Source organism: Neomonachus schauinslandi, chromosome 6 (assembly GCF_002201575.2).
Source record: "Neomonachus schauinslandi chromosome 6, ASM220157v2, whole genome shotgun sequence".
In the NCBI taxonomy this organism is placed as follows: Eukaryota; Metazoa; Chordata; class Mammalia; order Carnivora; family Phocidae; genus Neomonachus; species Neomonachus schauinslandi.
The window spans coordinates 140,832,081-140,850,590 of record NC_058408.1 but is presented as its reverse complement, the minus strand read 5'-3'; the positions used below and the strand labels follow the sequence as shown (position 1 = coordinate 140,850,590).

The following is an 18,510-nucleotide window of genomic DNA, read 5'->3' as shown; positions in this document are numbered from 1 at the left end:
CCCCGCTCTCCCTTGGTGGCTCGCGAAGGGCGGCCCGCGCGGCAGCGCTCCAAGTGCGGTCGCCAGGGACCCCGCAGTCCCAAGGCCGGCTTTCCACCCCCGGATCGCGCGTGGAGGTGTCCTGGGGGGTGGGGCGGAGGAGGGGTGCAGGAGCGAGCCGGGGCGCCCACCCGCGGGCCCCACGCCCCGGGCCGCCTCGCGCATCCCACGGCGCAGGCCTCCGCGGGTGGGGGGCGGGGAAGGCGAGGCGCGGCAGCCGCTGCAGGCGGGACTCGGGCTGCGGCCCCCCCAGGCCGCCGCGGCTCCTCCCGCCGCCCCACCTCCTGCCCCAGGCTGCCCGCGCGGCCCGGCCCCGGTCGCCGCGCCGCCCGCAGGTGCAGCCGCGGCGGCCGCCGAGTAGGTGCGCGGGGATGATCTCACTCGCGCGCTCTGCGCCAGGAGGAGGAGGAGCGGGAGCCGACCCAACTTCCGGGTAGTGCCGCCGCACGCCACCGGCATCTTGCTTTTCCTCCCCCTCCCCCCCGCTGCACCCCTCGCCTCTCCCTCCTTTCCTTTATTCCCGGCCCCACCTGCCAAAATGAACAGCTCGGACGAGGAGAAGCAGCTGCAGCTCATCACCAGTCTGAAGGAGCAAGGTAGGCGGGCGCGCGGCCGCCAGGTGCGGGCCGCCGCGGCCCGTGGGCGGGGACGACTCCCGGCGCTGGGTTTGGGCTGCGGCGGGCGGGGGAATGTCGCGGCCGCCGCGCTCACCCCGCAGTCTCGTCCCGCGTGCGGGAGCGTCCTCCGCGCCCCGCGCGCCTTGGAGAGCCAGGGGCCGCGGGTAAAGTGCGGGTGCCGGGGGCGTGGGGCCCGGCAGTGCGGGAAGCGCACCCCGCAGGTTGCTTGAGCTGGCGATCGCGGGCAGGGGGCAGGGACCGGGATTTGGGGCGGACGAGGACCCAGGGCACCCCTCACACGCGGGAGAAGCAGGTGCGCCAGATGTCTCGGGAGGAGGCGATTTGGGCAGCCCCGCCGGCCCTGCTCGTCGGCCGCGGCCCCACCCTTGCACAGTGGCGCTGGGAGGCCTGCCGCGCAGCTTCGCAGCCTTCCTTGCTTTTCAGTCGGCTTCGGTCTGGTTCCTCTTTCCTTCCCCAGCCAGATTCCAGGCCATGATGTGTTTTACCACTTAACCATTTTTAACAGTCTGTTGGTCAGTGAGCCAACACCCGATTTGGCTCTGGCCTGCAGGACTGCCAGGCCGTGTCCTTGCATTTCCACGCTGCCAGGTAGCTGGAGATTATCTCCTCCTAAAGAACTGTTCTGATCATTGATTTTCATCTCTTACTGCACTTCTCAACAAAGCCAAATTAGCGATCAAATGTGAGTTCGACACTCTTTCCATTTAAAATTACTGTTATTACCCTGGCCAAGGGTGGCCTGAGAATATGGGTCAAGAGAGAGGGGAACTGCACAGATTTAGGAAATAAAAATGTGTAGGAACATGTGCTTTTCTGAATCACTTGGTGACATGGCCACAGAGTGGAAGAGGTCCTACTCTGTGGCTAATCCTGCTGTTCTCTTCCTCTTTCTCTTCTGTTGGCTCAACTTATCAACTCTGTGAACTTGGAAGAATCTCTTCCCTTCCATGGGTCTTGTGGTTATCATGCCTTACCTGACTAAAGACGGGCTGAACCAGATGATTTTATAAGGTCCTGTCCAGTACTATGACCTTTTGCTCCTGGAAAACACAAACATAGCATTTGCTGGGGTGTGTGGACTTCTCTGGAGTTGACATTCCTGGAAACAAATCTCAGCATGTTTACCAATCCTGTTACCTTGGGGAAATTATTACCTCACTGAAATGGACAGAGCACATTTCTTTGTGGTATCTAGCATTTAGAAAGTGTTGGATAAATGTTAATGGCTTTTGCCTTCCCAGTACCTTCAACTCCCTTCCTAGACTAGACTAGCCATGGTATTGGAATTTTAGCGGATGTATTTCCTTGATTATGGGTATATCAAAGGCAATAGAACAGACTTTGAAATTTGTGTTTCTTAAAAGGTGCACTTTTTTAAAGTATTGAGTCTGGTTGGGATTTTTTCAGACCATCTCAAAACCAGGGCATTTATTTGTCATTGGATCATAGACTGTGATAATAATTGACTTATTTCAAGAGCATTTGATTGCTGTTTAACCCATGGAACTAACCCAGAAGCTAGGGATTTGAGGTGGAAAGACAGGCAACTAGGTGTTTGGGCTCTTACCAATATGATAATTAATTTTGTAAGCTGATGGTGTATATGATTTATTTTTTGTACTACCTGTTAACGTTGAAAATAATTCCACGACTCCTGTTAAATGTGGACAAGAAGAACCAATATTGATGAACACTCTATTTTTCCTTTTTCAACACTGACTAAAACATATTCATTTATTCCTTTAACAAATACTTAACCAGATATCTACCATATATGAACCCCATGTGATAGGTACTGGGGGTGGAGATAGTGAACCAGACAGACAGTCTTTGCTCCCCCTAAGTTTATTGTCTAGTAGACAGTCATGAATCAAATAGTCACATGGATGTGTACAATTACCAACTTTTTTTTTTTTTTTTTTAGGATAGATTCTTAGAAAGGGAATCGTTGGATCAGAGGGCCAGTAGACATAAAGTTTTGCCAGGCATTGCCAAAGTGCCCCCTCAAAATGGCTGTACCAGTTCACATTCCCCCCAGCAGGGCCCATTTTCCCCCACACTTGTCAATGTTGACCAACAGCAGTCTTTACTAATTTTGGCAGTCTGACAAGTTTCTTAATTTTTGCCAATCCGATGAACAAAAGTAGTACCTTTAGAAAAATGGTATTACCTGGTTCTCAGTGAGGTTTGAAATCTTTCTATGTGGTTATTGACCATGTAGGTTTCCTCATCTCATTTCTTCCTTAGTGAATTTTCAGTCAAAACTTGGAACCCAGTCCCCAGGAGGGTGTTCAGAAAGAAGATTCCTATCTACTCTGAATGGCAGAGCTGACGGCAGCCTTCCCTAATGTGAAGCCTTCAGTGGTGTGGTGAATAAGGTTGCTTTTGACAAAAGTTGTGAAATGTAATGACGGAGTCTGTCATAATATGAACAATCTCTAATTTATACTTACCATTCCCTAAGCTCTATGTCTTATAAATCACACCCACTTCTGAATTACTTCAAAACATTGTATGTTCCCTTCTCGTGAATGGTATAATTAGCTATATTATGTCTTTCTAGAAAGTTATATTATGTCCCTTTAAAAAAATTAGCCAGTGTGTGATTGCTTATGTTCAAGCAGATGTTGAGGTAATGAGGTAATTCTCTTTTTGTCCTTTTTGGAGCTTTATTTTATTGGACTGATTGATGTCTTTAATGCACTGACAAATGGCAACTTGGGGTACTATTTCCGATGCATATTTCCTAGCTACTAAAGTGGACATTTCCCTTACAAAACATCATACAATTTGCTCCCCCTCCAGAATGCTGCTGGGAAATGATCGACTTAGCTCAGCATTTGTTTAAGGTACATGATTTTCTTTGTAATGTATTCATTGCACATGCATTGAATATTCATAGCCAGGCACTGTGCTAGGCATCAGAGATAGAGTGATGAATAAAACCTTGTCCCTGCTGGTGCGGAGTTCCTAGTCTAGAGATGGTGGTAGGCATGTAAATTCCAGGAAGAGTGTCTAGGAGGCCTAGTTTGGGTCATGGGTTTAAGTCCTTTGGGCCGGGAAGGGCAGGGCACCTTGATTGGCAGCTCCCACAAAGACCAGTGGATTGGAGTAGTTGTCCAAAAAAGCATGGTGCGCCACTACCAGAAGAGGGGATGCAGGCTGGGCAGACAGAGACAACAGCTGTCCACTGAACTGGTCAGCGTAGTAATGCCCTGTCATTTGGAACTTGGTGAGGAAGTTTTGAAGGCAGTGATTGCCACCCAACAGTGAGGATGCTATCATGTAAGACCAAAGCTACAACCCCCACACTGAAAACACTATCCTATGGTAAGATGATGGGTTTTGAAGCAAGGTAACCTCCTTTTATCTTTAGAGTTAGTTATCATTTTCCCCAAGACTATAGAGATAGTGCTTGAGGTTCATTAGCAAGTTTAGCCAGGCTTATTCTTAGAGCGGAGTTAGTAATTAAAGAGGCTCCCAGTGTTCCCTTGACGGCTAGGCCAGAAAGTAGCTAGAGCATTATTTTGACAAAGGGGGCCAAACGACTGCCTACCACGGTGACCTTAGCAGTCTGGAAAAGCTGAAGCATTGTCAGTCTTGGATACATACAAAGTCAGTCAGTAGAAAGCAGTTTGGGATTAAATGGTTGCCATGTTGTCAAGTGCAAACTTGGCTTTGCATCGTTATTTTTCCAAGTGTGGTTTGGGGGCCACCGGTCTCTGAATAACCGGGGTACATATGCACTTTCTTACCTATTATTTATAAAAAGAAGCCTGGTAAGTAAATCTTTCTTCATCTGGGTATATTTTTGTAAAATCGACATTTGCAACGTTTTGCTTTTACAACAAAGTATTCTGTAGGTTGAGAAAAGTGCACGAACTATGAATGAACATCTCAAGGAATTATTGAAAAAAATGTTTCTAACAACACTTGAATCAGAACATCTCCAGAAACCCCTTCATAACCCCTGTAATCGTGATCGCCTGCCTTTCCCCAATATCTGTGTCACCAAGGTTTTGCCAGTTTCTGGAAGATAAGTAAATAGAATCGTGCGGGATGCAGTATTTGTTTCTGTCTTCTTTCACTCATGATGTGTGAGATTTATCAGCAGTGTTGTGTGTAGTTGTAGTTGATTTATTTGCATTGCTGAAGAGTATTCCACTGTATGAATATGCCAAAGAAAGTTTTTTTTTTAAAGATTTTATTTATTTGACAGAGAGAGACACAGCGAGAGAGGGAACACAAGCAGGGGGAGTGGGAGAAGGAGAAGCAGGCTCCCCGCTGAGCAGGGAGCCTGATGTGAGGCTCGATCCCAGGACCCCGGGATCATGACCCAAGCCGAAGGCAGACGCCCAACGACTGAGCCACCCAGGCGCCCCGCCAAAGAAAGTTTTTAAGCGAATATACTGTAGACTAGAAGTCAGCAGACTTACCCTGTAAATGGCCAGATAGTAAGTATTTTGGGCTTTGTGGGACACTTGGTGTTTGTTGCAAACCAACATACTGATTAAAAATGCAACTTCCTCCTAAAGTTTGTGAGCTCCTGCCCAAGAGACACCAACTGGGCAACGCTCCATGAGATGGACCCTCAGCATGGGCTGACGAACTACATCTTATAGTCAGAATTTCCCGATTCATCTAACACTTCCATTGGCTAGATAAATCTGACTTTTTTTTTTAAATTAAATTTAAAAATAAACGTATGCTCATAGGAAAACAAGCATAGGAAGTGAAAAGTACAATGAACTGTTCCCTCATTTCTTAATCTTTATTTCATTATACTCTCTTAGGGAGTCTTTTTAGACATTTTTTTCCCCTAATTGTTCCTACTCTCCATGAAATTTTTTTTTAAAGATTTTGTTTATTTATTTGACAGAGAGAGAGCAAGCACAAGCAGGGGGAGTGGCAGAGGGAGAGGGAGATGCAGGCTTCCCCATGAAATTTTAATATCACGGATATACTATATATCCCTTTATGTACTGTGATCCTTTGGAGGTTGCAAACCATTGTAATACCTGAGATTGTATTCCTCTTTGAGGCATTGTCACCCACTGATAATGCATGCTCTAACCCCCTTTCCATTACTCAGAGTTACACTTTTTGTTGACTTTTTGTTGTGTTTCCTTTAGAAAAGTGTGCACTTGTATGTACATACGTAGTTATCACTGAATATATATTACAGAATTCATATCAGTACATATAGAGTTAAATCTTTAAAAATTGATTGGTTAGGGGCACTTGGGTGGCTCAGTCAGTTAAGCGTCTGCCTTTGGCTCAGGTCATGATCTCAGGTCCTGGGATCAAGCCCCGCATCATGCTTCCCACTTAGAGGGGAGTCTGCTTGTCCCTCTGCCTCTCCCCCCTGCTCATGCTCACACACTCTCTCAAATAAATAAATAAAATCTTTAAAAAAATTGATTGGATAGTGTTCTACCCTACAGTTTTCCCACAATGTAGTTGATGTCCTCTGGATGGACACCTCTGTGTTTCTCTGTCTTTGCTATTAAAAATAATGCTTTGGGCAATAGATAACAGTTGGAGACATCAGTATGAATTCATGTTTTGCTTAATCTAGATACAGCTGATTACATACAGAAATACTTATAGATACGTGTATGTCTATGTAGTGAGAAACTGTCACAGCCGGGAAGTGTCTAAGGAGACCTGACAACTACATGTAGCATGGTATCTCAGTGGAATCCTGGAAGGAAAACGGAACATTAGGGAAAAACTAAGGAGATATGAATAAAGTGTGGACCTTAGCTCATAATAATGTGTCAGTATTGGTCCACTGATTGTAATAAACGTACCATACTAATATAAGATGTTAATAATAGAAGAAACTGGGCGCAGGGCTTATGGGAACTGTCTGTATTATCCTTGCAATTTTGCTGTAAATTTAAAGTTTGTAAAATTAAAGTTTATTAAAATAAAAATGTTGCTTACATCCTTGTACACATTTATCTGAAAGTGCCGCTGTGGGAATAATTCTCAAAAGTGGATCCAAAAAGCGGGAATATTCTAAACTTGGTAGTGCTGTAGATTTTATTCTCTTAGACAACCAGGCTTTGCTTTAAAACGTAGAAGGAACATGGCTTTTGTTGTTGTCTGTCTACCATGCTGGTAAAAATTAAATATTAAAACATGAGTTTTGAAATTTTTTGTATGTCCACAGAACAGTAATATATTAGGATCCTTTTAGTTACTTGATTCTATCTCAAATCCTCAGTGGCACAAATCAGAGTATGATTCTGTTACATATGTGTGTGTGTGTGTATGTGTATACGTTTGTTTTAAATAAGACTTTTGGGGGGCACAGTTTTAGCTTTACAGAAAAACTGAGCGGAAAGTACAGAGAATTTCCACATAGCCCTTCATCTTCCCCCACTCCCTGTTTTCTCTATTATTATCATTTTGAGTTAGTGTGGTGCATTCCTTAGAACTGATGAGCCATACTAATACATTATTATTAATTAAGTCCATAGTTTACATTGGGGTTCATTCTTTGTGTTATATACATCCTATGGGTTTTGACAGATGTATGACTCATACCCACCATTACATTACATACAGAATAATTTCACTGCTCCAAAAATTCCCTCTGCTCTACTTGTTCATCGTTCCCTCCTTACCTCTGAACTCCTGGCAGCGTCACTCATCTTTTTACTGGCTCTGTAGTTTTGCTTTTTTCACAGTGTCATAGAGTTGGAATTACTCGGTATGTAGCATTTTTATATTGACTTCTTTCACTTAGCAATATGCACGTATGGGTCCCCCATGTCTTTTTGTGGCTTGATAGTGCATTTATTTCTTTGTATCACTGAAGAATACTCAATTGCATGGATGTACCACATTTTGTTTATCCATTCACCTGTTGATGAACATGATGGTTGCTTCCAAGTTTTGGCAATTGCGAATAACGCTGCTATGAACATCCATGGGGGGTAAGGTATGGGGGGGGGGAAGCCTCCGATGGTCCTGTGATGTGGTCTCTGTCTCATGGTGAGCCTGTGCCCCTGGGCTGTGACTTTCATCTGTGCTTCTCAGTTTTGGTGTTTCCTGCTTAGGTGAGACAGGAAGGCTAGAGGGGCCTGGAGTTGGCTCTAGGGAAATAATTTCTCCCGAGGGCAGGCCTTGCTACGAAGAACAGAGGCTCTGGGCATATTTCAGCATGGCTCCTCTCCCCCTTGCCCTGCCTGAAGCAGTAGGGAAATTTCCTCTGATACTTCCTCTGAGGTTGTGGTAGCGCTCCTGGAGGTAAAACTCCCTAAAGTTTGGGACCCTCCTAAGACTGGCCCACCCACTGGAGTTTTTAACTCTCAAACTTGTTAGAACTGAGCCTTTAGCAATTCGCCATTGACAGTTTAGGTTTCCCTCTCTTGGTGCTGGTTGCCAACTGGGTTCCACACCTTGCCTTCTGCTTCAGGAAGTCATGATTGTCTGTATCTTGCTTGTCTCTCCAATTTTGGAATAGCAGTTTGCCCTATGACCTCAGTTCTCTGGTGGATCTAAGAAGAATCGTTGATTTTCAGTTTGTTCCACTTCTCTGTTGTTGTGAGGACAGGAGTGGTGACAGAAAAGCTCCATGTCGGACTGGAAACCAGACTTATACGTGCATTTTATTTTTTTTATTATTTTTTTTTTATTTTTATTTTTTTAAAAGATTTTCTTTATTTATTTGACAGAGAGAGACAGCGAGAGAGGGAACACAAGCAGGGGGAGTGGGAGAGGGAGAAGCAGGCTCTCCGCTGAGCAGGGAGCCCGATGTGGGGCTCGATCCCAGGACCCTGGGACCATGACCTGAGCCGAAGGCAGACGCTTAACGACTGAGCCACCCAGGCGCCCCAATATACGTGCATTTTATAAACGTACTCCGTTTCCTCCCTTTCTGTGGGTTAATTTGAAGTCATTCCTCTAGTTCGTTGGGAGTACTTCTTAAGCATCATTAATTCATTAGCACCGAACTGTGTGTTCTACCAAGTAATGCATACATTTCAGGTTTGCCATCATTTCTTTTCAGATGTGAAATCTGTCATCTTTGTTTTTTGATCAGGTTTTCCAGTAGTGTTTTTTTTCTGGCTTTTCTAATGCTTTAATTAACAAGGGAGGTATAAATGACTTCTCTTTCTGCTCTGGCTCTAAAAGAGGACCCATTGGCATATGTGCAGAAGGGAATAATGTCCTAATTGAACATTATCTCTTATGACTCATGTCCTCGTTCCCCATTAGTAAGAGGTGTTTCATGGCTACATGAGTCTCAAAGATGCAGACTTAATGGATGAGAATCTACATTAGAAGATCTTATGAGACAGTGTTTTCCTGGTTATATTTGATGGCTATTTAAAGCTTCACTTCTATTAAGTATCTTGTTGTAACACGTGATGTAAGAGACCCTTTTAATGTGGGAAGGAGAGTACGTGCTCTTTCATGATTTGTTCGTGTGAAGACCTAGATCCATTCTTCCTTCTTCCTTAATTTAACACACATTTATCCAGTGCCTGCTTTACGTCAGGCATTGTGCTAGATGTTGGTAGCTGTATGCATAAAGACATAGTCCTCACCCCAGAGGATTGTTTCTGGTCCAGTGTTTTAGCACACTGCACACAGTAATGCCCAGTAATGTTTTTTACACGAATGACTTTGGAAATCGGTAGACTGGTCCTGCCTCCAATGTTTCTTACTGTGGAATTTGACTTCTCTGTGTATTTGTATCTTCATTTTTAAAATGGAGATGTTCATATTTGGCTTAATTGCTCCACATCACAGATTTATATGAACCAGCCGTTCAGTCAACATAGGTACCAACTCTGCTTCGTATTCTGCTGCGTATAAGATCTATAGCAATGAATCAGATGGGAGAGAAGACAAGAAGACAGACTTGTGCTCAGGTAGTTTATAATGTTACACGTTGATGCTCTAGTAGAGATAGATGAACAGGGTACTCTGGTAGTATATTAGAAATATAAATGTTGATTTTTGCCTTAGGTATGTGGGGAAGGTTTCTACAGGAAATGACAATTGAATTGCATTGTCAAGGAGAAGGTGGAATTACTTCCGGAGGGGCTTCCGGAGCCCACAGCGGACAGGGAAGATGGGGAGGTGAAGGGAAAAATGTTTAAAAAGGCACCTGGGTGTGGAAGGTCTTAGAGGTATGAGGGACTGAGTGATGGTCTCTAAGGCTGAATGGCAGGAGTGGGGATGGGTGTCCCAGGTTGTGAAGTAACATCTTGGTGGACTACAAGAATGATGTAACCAGGTTGCCTTATTACTATGCTCACCATCTCTTTTGTGAAGAATGAACTTGGGATAGAGGGAGGCTAGAGGCTACATGAGAGGACTTTACCATTATTGAAGATTAGAATCAGGGCAGACATACTATAGAGGAAGGGCAGACTGGGGAGACGTTTTAAGAGATGGGAGCAATTTCATAATTCGTTGGAAGGTGGGAGAAAGAGAGGAATCAATGCTGATCCTGAGGTACTAGCTTGAGGACCAGGTCGGTGATGACCCCAGAAGGACATCATGCATACGGGAAGGAGGAGGTTTGGGTGAAATGGAGTTTGATGAATTCACTTTCTAACATGATGAGTTTGCGGTGCTTGTAGGCTGTCTGGATAGAGATGTGCAGGATAGTCCTGCCTAGCAGAACTTCCTGCTGCGATGGAAATGTTCTTTGTCCGCTGTGGGCTCCGGAAGCCCCTAGCCACACGTAGCTGTGGAGCCCTGGAAGTACGGCTGGTGCAGCTGAAGAACGGAATTTTAAGTTTTCTTCAATTTTAATGAATTTACACGTGGGTTAGCCACATGTAGCTAGCGGCTCCGTATTCGACAGTGCAGGTCTAGAAGGTATTGGTCAGGAAGTACTGATCGGGCACTTACCCTTGGGATAGGGTGATTAACCTGCCCGGGACTGGGAGGTGTCCAGGGACACTGGGCTCTCTTCTTCTCTAGTCTGTAACTGGGAAAGTCCCGGGCAAACCGGGATGGTGACTCACCCCAGCCAGAGGTGTTATTGCCTGTGTTTATGAACTTTAAGTGTCACGCTTCTGAAACGACCAAGTCTACTCATCTGATTTCTGGGCTGACTATGTCATGATTTGCAGCTTGGAAAGAAAGCTCCCTTTCTTGGCATTAGGGAGTTGGAAAATGGAAAACCAGCATGATTCTTGAAACACGTGCTCTGCCTGATATTCTCCTTGTTTTCTCCACATCTCCCTTTTTCTTCCATTCTGTACTCTTACGGAGTGATTCCCCTCCCTGGCTGCACATCAGAATCGCCTGGGGTGTTCACTTCTCAAACAAATATGGTGCCCAAGGTCCACCCTAGACTAGTTAAATTAGAATCTTGGCGTGGGGTGGGTGGCGAGGGGGCTAGACATCTGTATGATTTAAAAGCTCCCCAGGTGATTCTGATGTGCAGCCAGGATTGAAAAGTATAGTTCCCAGACATGCTTCCACTTCTTTGCCTTTTTTTTTTTTTTTAAACTACAACGCACTACAGCTGATTGTTAGCCCCCTTTCTCCTTTTATTTGGGTAGCAGTAGTCGGGTTTCAGAGATTTTCTGCTCTGCCAGCTTTCAAGCCATGTACGGAGGGCATTAGGGAGCAGCCTGATCTCTTACCATGCACACAAGATCTGATGTACTTTGCTGTATCAGTAACAATAAGCATGGCTGACATGTACTGAACATGTAACATACCTAAGCACTCTTACACCTTACATGTTAGCTTACTCTTAATCACCATACCATGTGAAAGACGTATAATTCTCATTCTTATTTTCCAGAGGAGGAAACTGCGATTTAGAGAAGTTAACCAACTAGACCAAAGTCCCTTGGCTGCACTTTTTAATTTCTGTGCGATGTGACCTTACCGTACATTGAAATCCACTGTACCTGAAACCCAGGAGATGAAGTCTTCCCAAGCCCTGGGTATCTTTCATGTGGCAGAGCGTTCGTCCAGTTCATCTTTACTTTTGCATTGGTTACGTCAAGGTTTGGAGGATCTGTATCATCCAATCACTTGAGTTGTGTGACTCACTTAAAAAATTTCCAAACTCTGAGTCAGTTCTGAAACAAAAAGAAGGCTTTCTCTGTGACCCTTTAGCATTGCCAAAAAAGAAGTAGCTGAATACTATAGGTTACTTCAGTTTTTGCCAGTTTTGCTGAGGATGGGGTTACATGTGTATTCACTATGGGGTGTGTGTGTGTGTATGTGTGTGTAAATCTTGTTTAGGACATCGAGTTTGGTTTTTTAATTTCAATGAAAAAAATATAAATACATGTTTTTCTTTCCATTTATGCCCTGTTCCCCAGGTGCTCCCTTCCCACTGGGAATTCTGCCCATACTTTTCCCATACTTTTCCTCTCCATTCCCTTTACCTGGCTTTATTTTTTTAAGTTGCACAGAGTCACAAGAAAGCACATTGTCTGTGGTTTCCATTAAGGCATGATAGGTGAAGGGTTCTTAATTAATGCTTTTCATGAAGACCCTATAGTTGAGAGTCTGCAGTGTTTCATCTGGATTCTATTGGCAACATAATGGAAGAATAGTATCGGTATTTTTAAAAAGCTTCAAAGGTGTTATCTAATGTTTTAAATAGAAAAACATTTTCTTAATGTCAATATGAGATCATGGTTTTATAAGCCTTTATTGTTTGTTTGTTCATCTGTGAAGTAGGTCATCAGGAATAGAGTGGTAAATCAATCTTGATTTTTCAACTTCATCTACAGATACTTTCAAATGTCAAGTAAACTGAAGTCTCTCAGTAAAATATATATTTATATTTTGAAAGAATATTAGATATAGTGATAAGACTTAGGACCATGACCGTAGACTACCCAGTGCATAAGTGTATGTTTTTAGAATCTCTTAGTTTTATTTCTTTCTGTTAAAAAAGGGGGTCATTTTATTGATTTTTCATAACCAAGGACAATTTGCTTTATACCCATTGGTTGGGCTTTGTGTGGTGGTGGCTGATGAGGAGCTGGTGTGTATAAGACTTCATCCTGTGGTCGCTCAAATGTTTTCTGTTGAAAATGTAATTATTTTTAAAAAGGCTCTCTCTTTACCTATATACATTCAGCTATTTTATTGGCTGTCTCATTTTCAAGAATTCTTTTTGGGTGTGGCTTCAATAAAATTGTCCATTAACTCTTACTTAGATGGTCAGAGAGTGCCAATAAAACCTATGGGCATTGGTGGTGTAATCCCATAAATACTTGTTCATTTGGTTGGATTTAAAAGTTGTGGTTCTACAATCACCATAGCTATCCTAAATCCTTTGGATCACTGTTGGAGGACACAAACGATGTACTTCACCATGTGCATTGTTTGTTTTTGGGTTTTTCTCTGTTCCAGTGGTTAGAATCCCCCACTTCTAGAATTAATAACCAGATTATCTGGGATGTTCTTGAAGCCACTGGTTTTAGTTTCTTTTTTTCTATCATCTGCTTATTGATGGAAATAGGAAACTCTATTTGTCTTTTCTTTTTTTAAGAAAAAAACTGAGCTTTTTGTAGATAAATCCCAATTACATTTTTTTATAGGTACAAGTATAAAAATCCAGTCTGATAATGGCCTGGCTCGGTGGTGCCAGTCAAGGTGCTGGTCTGGGAGTAGGCCCACCTTACGCATTCTGCTCTGTCCTTAATGCTGGATCATGCTCTTTCTTCTCATCATATGCTGTAAACATCGTATCCTGAACCGTGAGGCTATCTGACAGTGGTGCTTTGGCTAAGAGATGAATATGGGTGTTCAGGCTACTTTATTTGTCTGGCGATAGAGGGTTTTAAATAATAAGTTGCTGTTTTTTCACATAGTTGGAAATATTTCCAGACGGTTCACATATTTTTCCAACTAAGTGAAATGAATCTGGCTGGTATCTGGTCATGGCTTGGTGGTAGATGATCTTGCAATGCCTGAAAATAGTTGTTCTTAGCTGAATGCTCACAGTGTAAACCTTTTGCTCTGTGGATAAAGCAGATGTGTGACACTGAACTGAATGTGTAAGCTGACATTATTTTCTGGAGGCTGATTTTAAAAATAAACCTCTGATTATAGCACCACAGACTTAATGGTGCTAGAAGGAACTTCAGGGAGCATCCACCTGTCTCCTTTCACGGGACCCAAGTGCTGAGCACCAAAGAGAAGAGATTTGTCATAGGTCACTTACGGCTCCGAGGTCTTTCTGTGACCTTGGGAGAATTGGAAATTTGGCTTGGTGGGCTCACACCGGCTGTGGTCTCTTTTTCTTTCTTACTCTTAAAAGCAGAAGCCCTTCTTCTGTGGCCTTTTCTCTACCCCATCACCAACATACTAAAGAGACAATAGAGATGAGTTGGATCCCGGGTTTTCCTACAGTAAACTTTTGATGGTGTTATAACGTTGCTTTCCTTTTTTTTTTTTTTTTTTTTTAGCCATAGGCGAATATGAAGACCTCAGAGCAGAGAACCAGAAAACAAAGGAGAAGGTTTGTACTTTACCCTTTCTTTCCTTTCTTAGATGTGTGAAAGCCTGGACGGCATGGTGCATTGTTCTGCCACCAATTTCAGTTAAATGCGAATGAGAGTTTTTTTCTTTTTTCTTTTCTCCTGCATGTGTGGTTCAAGCTAATATCAACTCCAGGCTCCAGATGGTAAAGAATAGCAGGCATGCCACAGTGGCTCTGCTCTGGGAGATTAACTACTCAGCTAAATGTGCAGCAAGGCACCAGGCCAAGCAACTCAAGCCCCCAAGAATTGTACTTTTTCCCTGACAACCAGATTTGGGACTCTAGTGATGGAATTGAAGGGAAGACACTTATCTTTGGGGCTTAAGACAGAGTAGATTCTGGAGAGAACTCTTTGGCATTAGTCATTGGTGTTTAGCCCATCTTCTTTCATAAACCTTTTTTATGCTCACGTCCTCTTAAGTATATGAATAATATACTGGAGGTTGAAAATCACCCACTACGAAGATGGTAACGCCTGGTGCATGTTTTCGGGGGCCCTGGCAGTTTTATTTTTAAGCTGAAATCATTGAATTCTACTTACCTTTTTAAACTACTTACCTTTTTGTCTCTGCACATGTCCATCTAAGATTTGTGAATATTTGTTTATGTATCTTTATTCCCCGCCCCTGCAAATTCAGGGAGGGGCAGAAGGGGGGGTCTAAGTTAAAAAAAGAAGAGAGTGCTCAATTGAACTGAGAAGTAGGAGACAGAGAGAGAGCAGAGCTGTCCATTATTGCTTTTAGATAGAAACAAAATTTGTGTTTAGAAATTACCTTGATAGACTAAATATTTCAAAACTTAATGTCCTTGGCAGAAAATTAATAAAATAAGTCCTTCGTAGTTATTGAAGCAGATGGTCATCATGGCTATAAATTATGAGACCTTGTCTTTAAAATTTGAGAGTAAGATCTGTAATGAAAGTGGGCAGTGAGCCGAATATTTGTAAAACCTTTGGCATATTTGAGACCATTTATTGGGTTCTTAAACATCATATTTAAGTTTTTCACTCATATTAATTGGCTGCCTATATTAGCTGTAACATGGTTGGTGATATTAATGGTATGAACTCTAGTTCATATAAAAATGGATTTTGAGGGGCGCCTGGGTGGCTCAGTTGGTTAAGCGACTGCCTTCGGCTCAGGTCATGATCCTGGAGTCCCGGGATCGAGTCCCGCATCGGGCTCCCTGCTCGGCAGGGAGACTGCTTTGCCCTCTGACCCTATCCCCTCTCATGTGTTCTCTCATTCTCTCTCTCTCAAAATAAATAAATAAAATCTTTAAAAAAAAAATGGATTTTGAGACCATTATTTTTCACCCAGTTTTAAGGCTCCTTTGCTCATCTGCAAATAAATCTTTGATGTTCTGTGAAATCGTTTCTTCTCTTCTTTCCATCAGGTGATTTAGGGAATGGTAGGTAGGTGAGGGTGATGAAGATCTCTGTGATAGAAAGTGGTTGGTGCATGCATCTCTAATGTGGTAAGAAAGTCCCAGAAAGATAGTTTGACAAGATTCCTAATTCTAACACAGTAATGACCCCAAATCATAGATGTCCTGAGGATGCCAACAGGCGGGGAGTTTGTGCTTAGATCCTGGTTCTCTGATGCCCCATAATCTCAAGAGTGGACCCAGTGGGGGATGATCAGAGCAGGTGGCTTGAGCCTCTTTGCCCAGATGCACAACCATCTTCCAGCTCTAGGAAAGAGAACCAAGAAGTTACCAGTTGAGTCTTTTCTGTAGGTGTCCTGGCCTAGGAGGAAAGAGCAAGACAAGTTGGAAGGGTTAATTCAGGAAAACTCTTTGACTTAACCCAGAAGACAGAAGTGGAGAAAGCAAACAAGTGTCTTCATGTGATGGAGAAGGAAGGATATAGAAGAAAATGAGAAACATGAGAGGCAGAAGAGTAAAATTTTTTTCTTTCTTCTCCTCCTCTAATCCTTCCTTACGTATAGACCTCACATTGCCCTAAAAATAGTGCACAGAGGACAGAACCTCGGGGCTTCACAGAGTCATGTTTGTTCTATAAACATCCGTTGCTGGTGGTGTTGATGGTTATTTAACTGAGAGCCACTTTCTGCAGTGAGGTTTTTAAGTGAACCATCTGTTACACAGGTGGAATTATAGGTAAAATGCATTTGGTAAAAGGAGGACTATAAATTAGTTTTGCACATTAACTATTTGCATGTTTCTCTACATGGAATATGACCTAATACTTCTGTAACATCTGTATGCATTACTGACCTTTTTCTGTGCTAATTCTTTTTTTTTTTTTTAAAGATTTTTTATTTATTTATTTGACAGAGGGAGACACAGCGAGAGCAGGAACACAAGCAGGGGGAGTGGGAGAGGGAGAAGCAGGCTCCCTGCTGAGCAGGGAGCCTGATGTGGGACTCGATCCCAGGACCCTGGGATCATGACCTGAGCCGAAGGCAGACGCTTAACGACTGAGCCACCCAGGCGCCCTTTCTGTGCTAATTCTTTAAAAATAACTTAACAGAAATGGGAAGAAAAGAAATGAATGCAGTATGAAATGCTGTGGTTGGGTAAAACAAAATAGAGTGGTTTTAAGTTCACTGTATTCTGTTTATCTTCTGTTAAAGGACTAACAGGCTTACTATTGCAGATTTTTTCCCAAAAATGGGGGGGGGGGGCTATATTACAAAGGATGGAAGTATATAATAAAAGCCTTTTATACAGCATAGAATGAGTAAAAGCATCTTTAGTTCTTGAGGTAGTAAATGGAGAACACTATTTCCTCTGGCAAAGCACTTTCTTGTGCCTGGCCAAGTGAGCTTTGTCCAGGCCATATCCGCAATATACATGGCCATCCTTCCCTTGTAGCCCCAAACCAGAGTTTAAAGTTAGTCAGGATCTAAAGTGAATCTAAAGTGGAAGTCCTTTTGCCATAGTTAATTTGATCTGGGGGAATTTTGCACGAGTGGAAGGGACCAGAATAAATTCACTGCACGTTATCTCTCCCTTCTGCGCGTCCACATTAAGTCTATCTTTGTTGCTAGATGATGAACCTGATCAATGAGAAGAGACAAAGGGTTTGATTTCTTTGGATAAGAGCTTTTGATGCTCTCTTTGGAATCTCCTCTGTTGAGACCAGTGGTAGGACATGAGTTTATGCTTAAGGGGCTGTGTTTATTATTAAGAAGCTGCCATGGGTCACACACACTCACTTATGTTCCTCTTCTGATGCTCCAGACAGCCCTGTGTCGGCTCTAGTGCACAGAGAACAGAACCTCGGGGCTTCACAGAGTCGAGATTCATACACGGGTCTTCTGGCCACAAATGTTCCTTTTGAAGCCGGTAAACTCATGGGAGCTGATTGACTTTTTCCACCAAGGTCTTGGTGTTATTCTTCGTTCTTTGTTGTTAGCTCATGAATTTTCCATAGCAGATTATCAGACTCAGGACTTGTCTTGACCATCTGTAGGGTTTTTTTTTTTAAGATTTTTATTTATTCATTTATTTATTTATTTATTTGAGAGAGAGAGAGAGAGAGTGAGAGAGAGAGCGCAAGAGGGGGTAGGGATAGAGGGAGAAGCAGACTCCCCGCCAATCAAGGAGCCCGACGTGGGACTCGATCCCGGGACTCCGGGATCATGACCTGAGCCGAAGGCAGTTGCTTAACCAACTGAGCCACCCAGCCGCCCGACCATCTGTAGGTTTGAACTTAAAAACCGAAAGTTAAATATCAAATCAGTCTGACGTCAGAAACATCACGTGTGTGAGTGTGTGTGCATGCAGATTCTGATATAGGTGCGCCAAGGGGAAGAGTAGACTTGGAAGGGTGGGCCAATGTATCAATGATCTTTTCCTTTGCAGTTATCCCTATTTAAGAAAAATGTAATGTTGATCATTTTCTGGTTTTTCTCATTGTCTTTGAGGATGGAATCAAAGTCTGTTTGAATTTATAAGGAAAGCTTTTTTGAAGGCAAGACTGTTGAACGCCTTCTGAGTACTGGAGTACAAAGAAAAACATACGAAGGTCCCGCTCTTGAGTAAAACCACTCTAATGAGGGACATGGGCACATGGACAAATGATAAATTATACTGTTGTAAGTGAATGTCTGGGGTTTGGGGGTGGGTTGGGAAAGGGACAAAAAGATAATGATCCTACCCTAGACCATGTGACAAACTCTTATTAGCTGTTAATGCTTGGCTTAAATGTCCCTTTTTTTTTTTTTAAAGTCTTCTCCAACTTTTTCTCAAGCAGAATTGTTTACTTCTTTGTCATAAAACATCTGTGTATTTCTTATTATCACCTTTTATCAACCAAAATTATCAAAATACTATATAGGGTACGAGTAAGTTGTATGGGGTTGGATTATA

At 43.1% G+C, this 18,510-nt stretch overlaps 1 protein-coding gene across 4 annotated transcripts in view; it reads left to right on the top strand.

The window, feature by feature from the left end:
* The first annotated feature begins 388 nt into the window (after positions 1 to 388).
* SHTN1 (shootin 1) overlaps positions 389 to 18,510 on the top strand; it is a 96,296-nt gene continuing 78,174 nt past the window's right edge. For 2 of the 4 annotated variants that reach the window (XM_021699538.1, XM_021699536.1), the window contains exons 1-2: positions 552 to 635; positions 14,099 to 14,151. In XM_021699538.1, the coding sequence (XP_021555213.1) occupies positions 14,111 to 14,151 (41 nt within the window). In that variant the 5' untranslated portion in view covers positions 552 to 635; positions 14,099 to 14,110. Of the gene's footprint in view, positions 636 to 14,098; positions 14,152 to 18,510 lie in introns of all 4 variants that reach the window. The other 2 variants (XM_021699535.1, XM_021699537.2) reach the window with 2 other exon arrangements.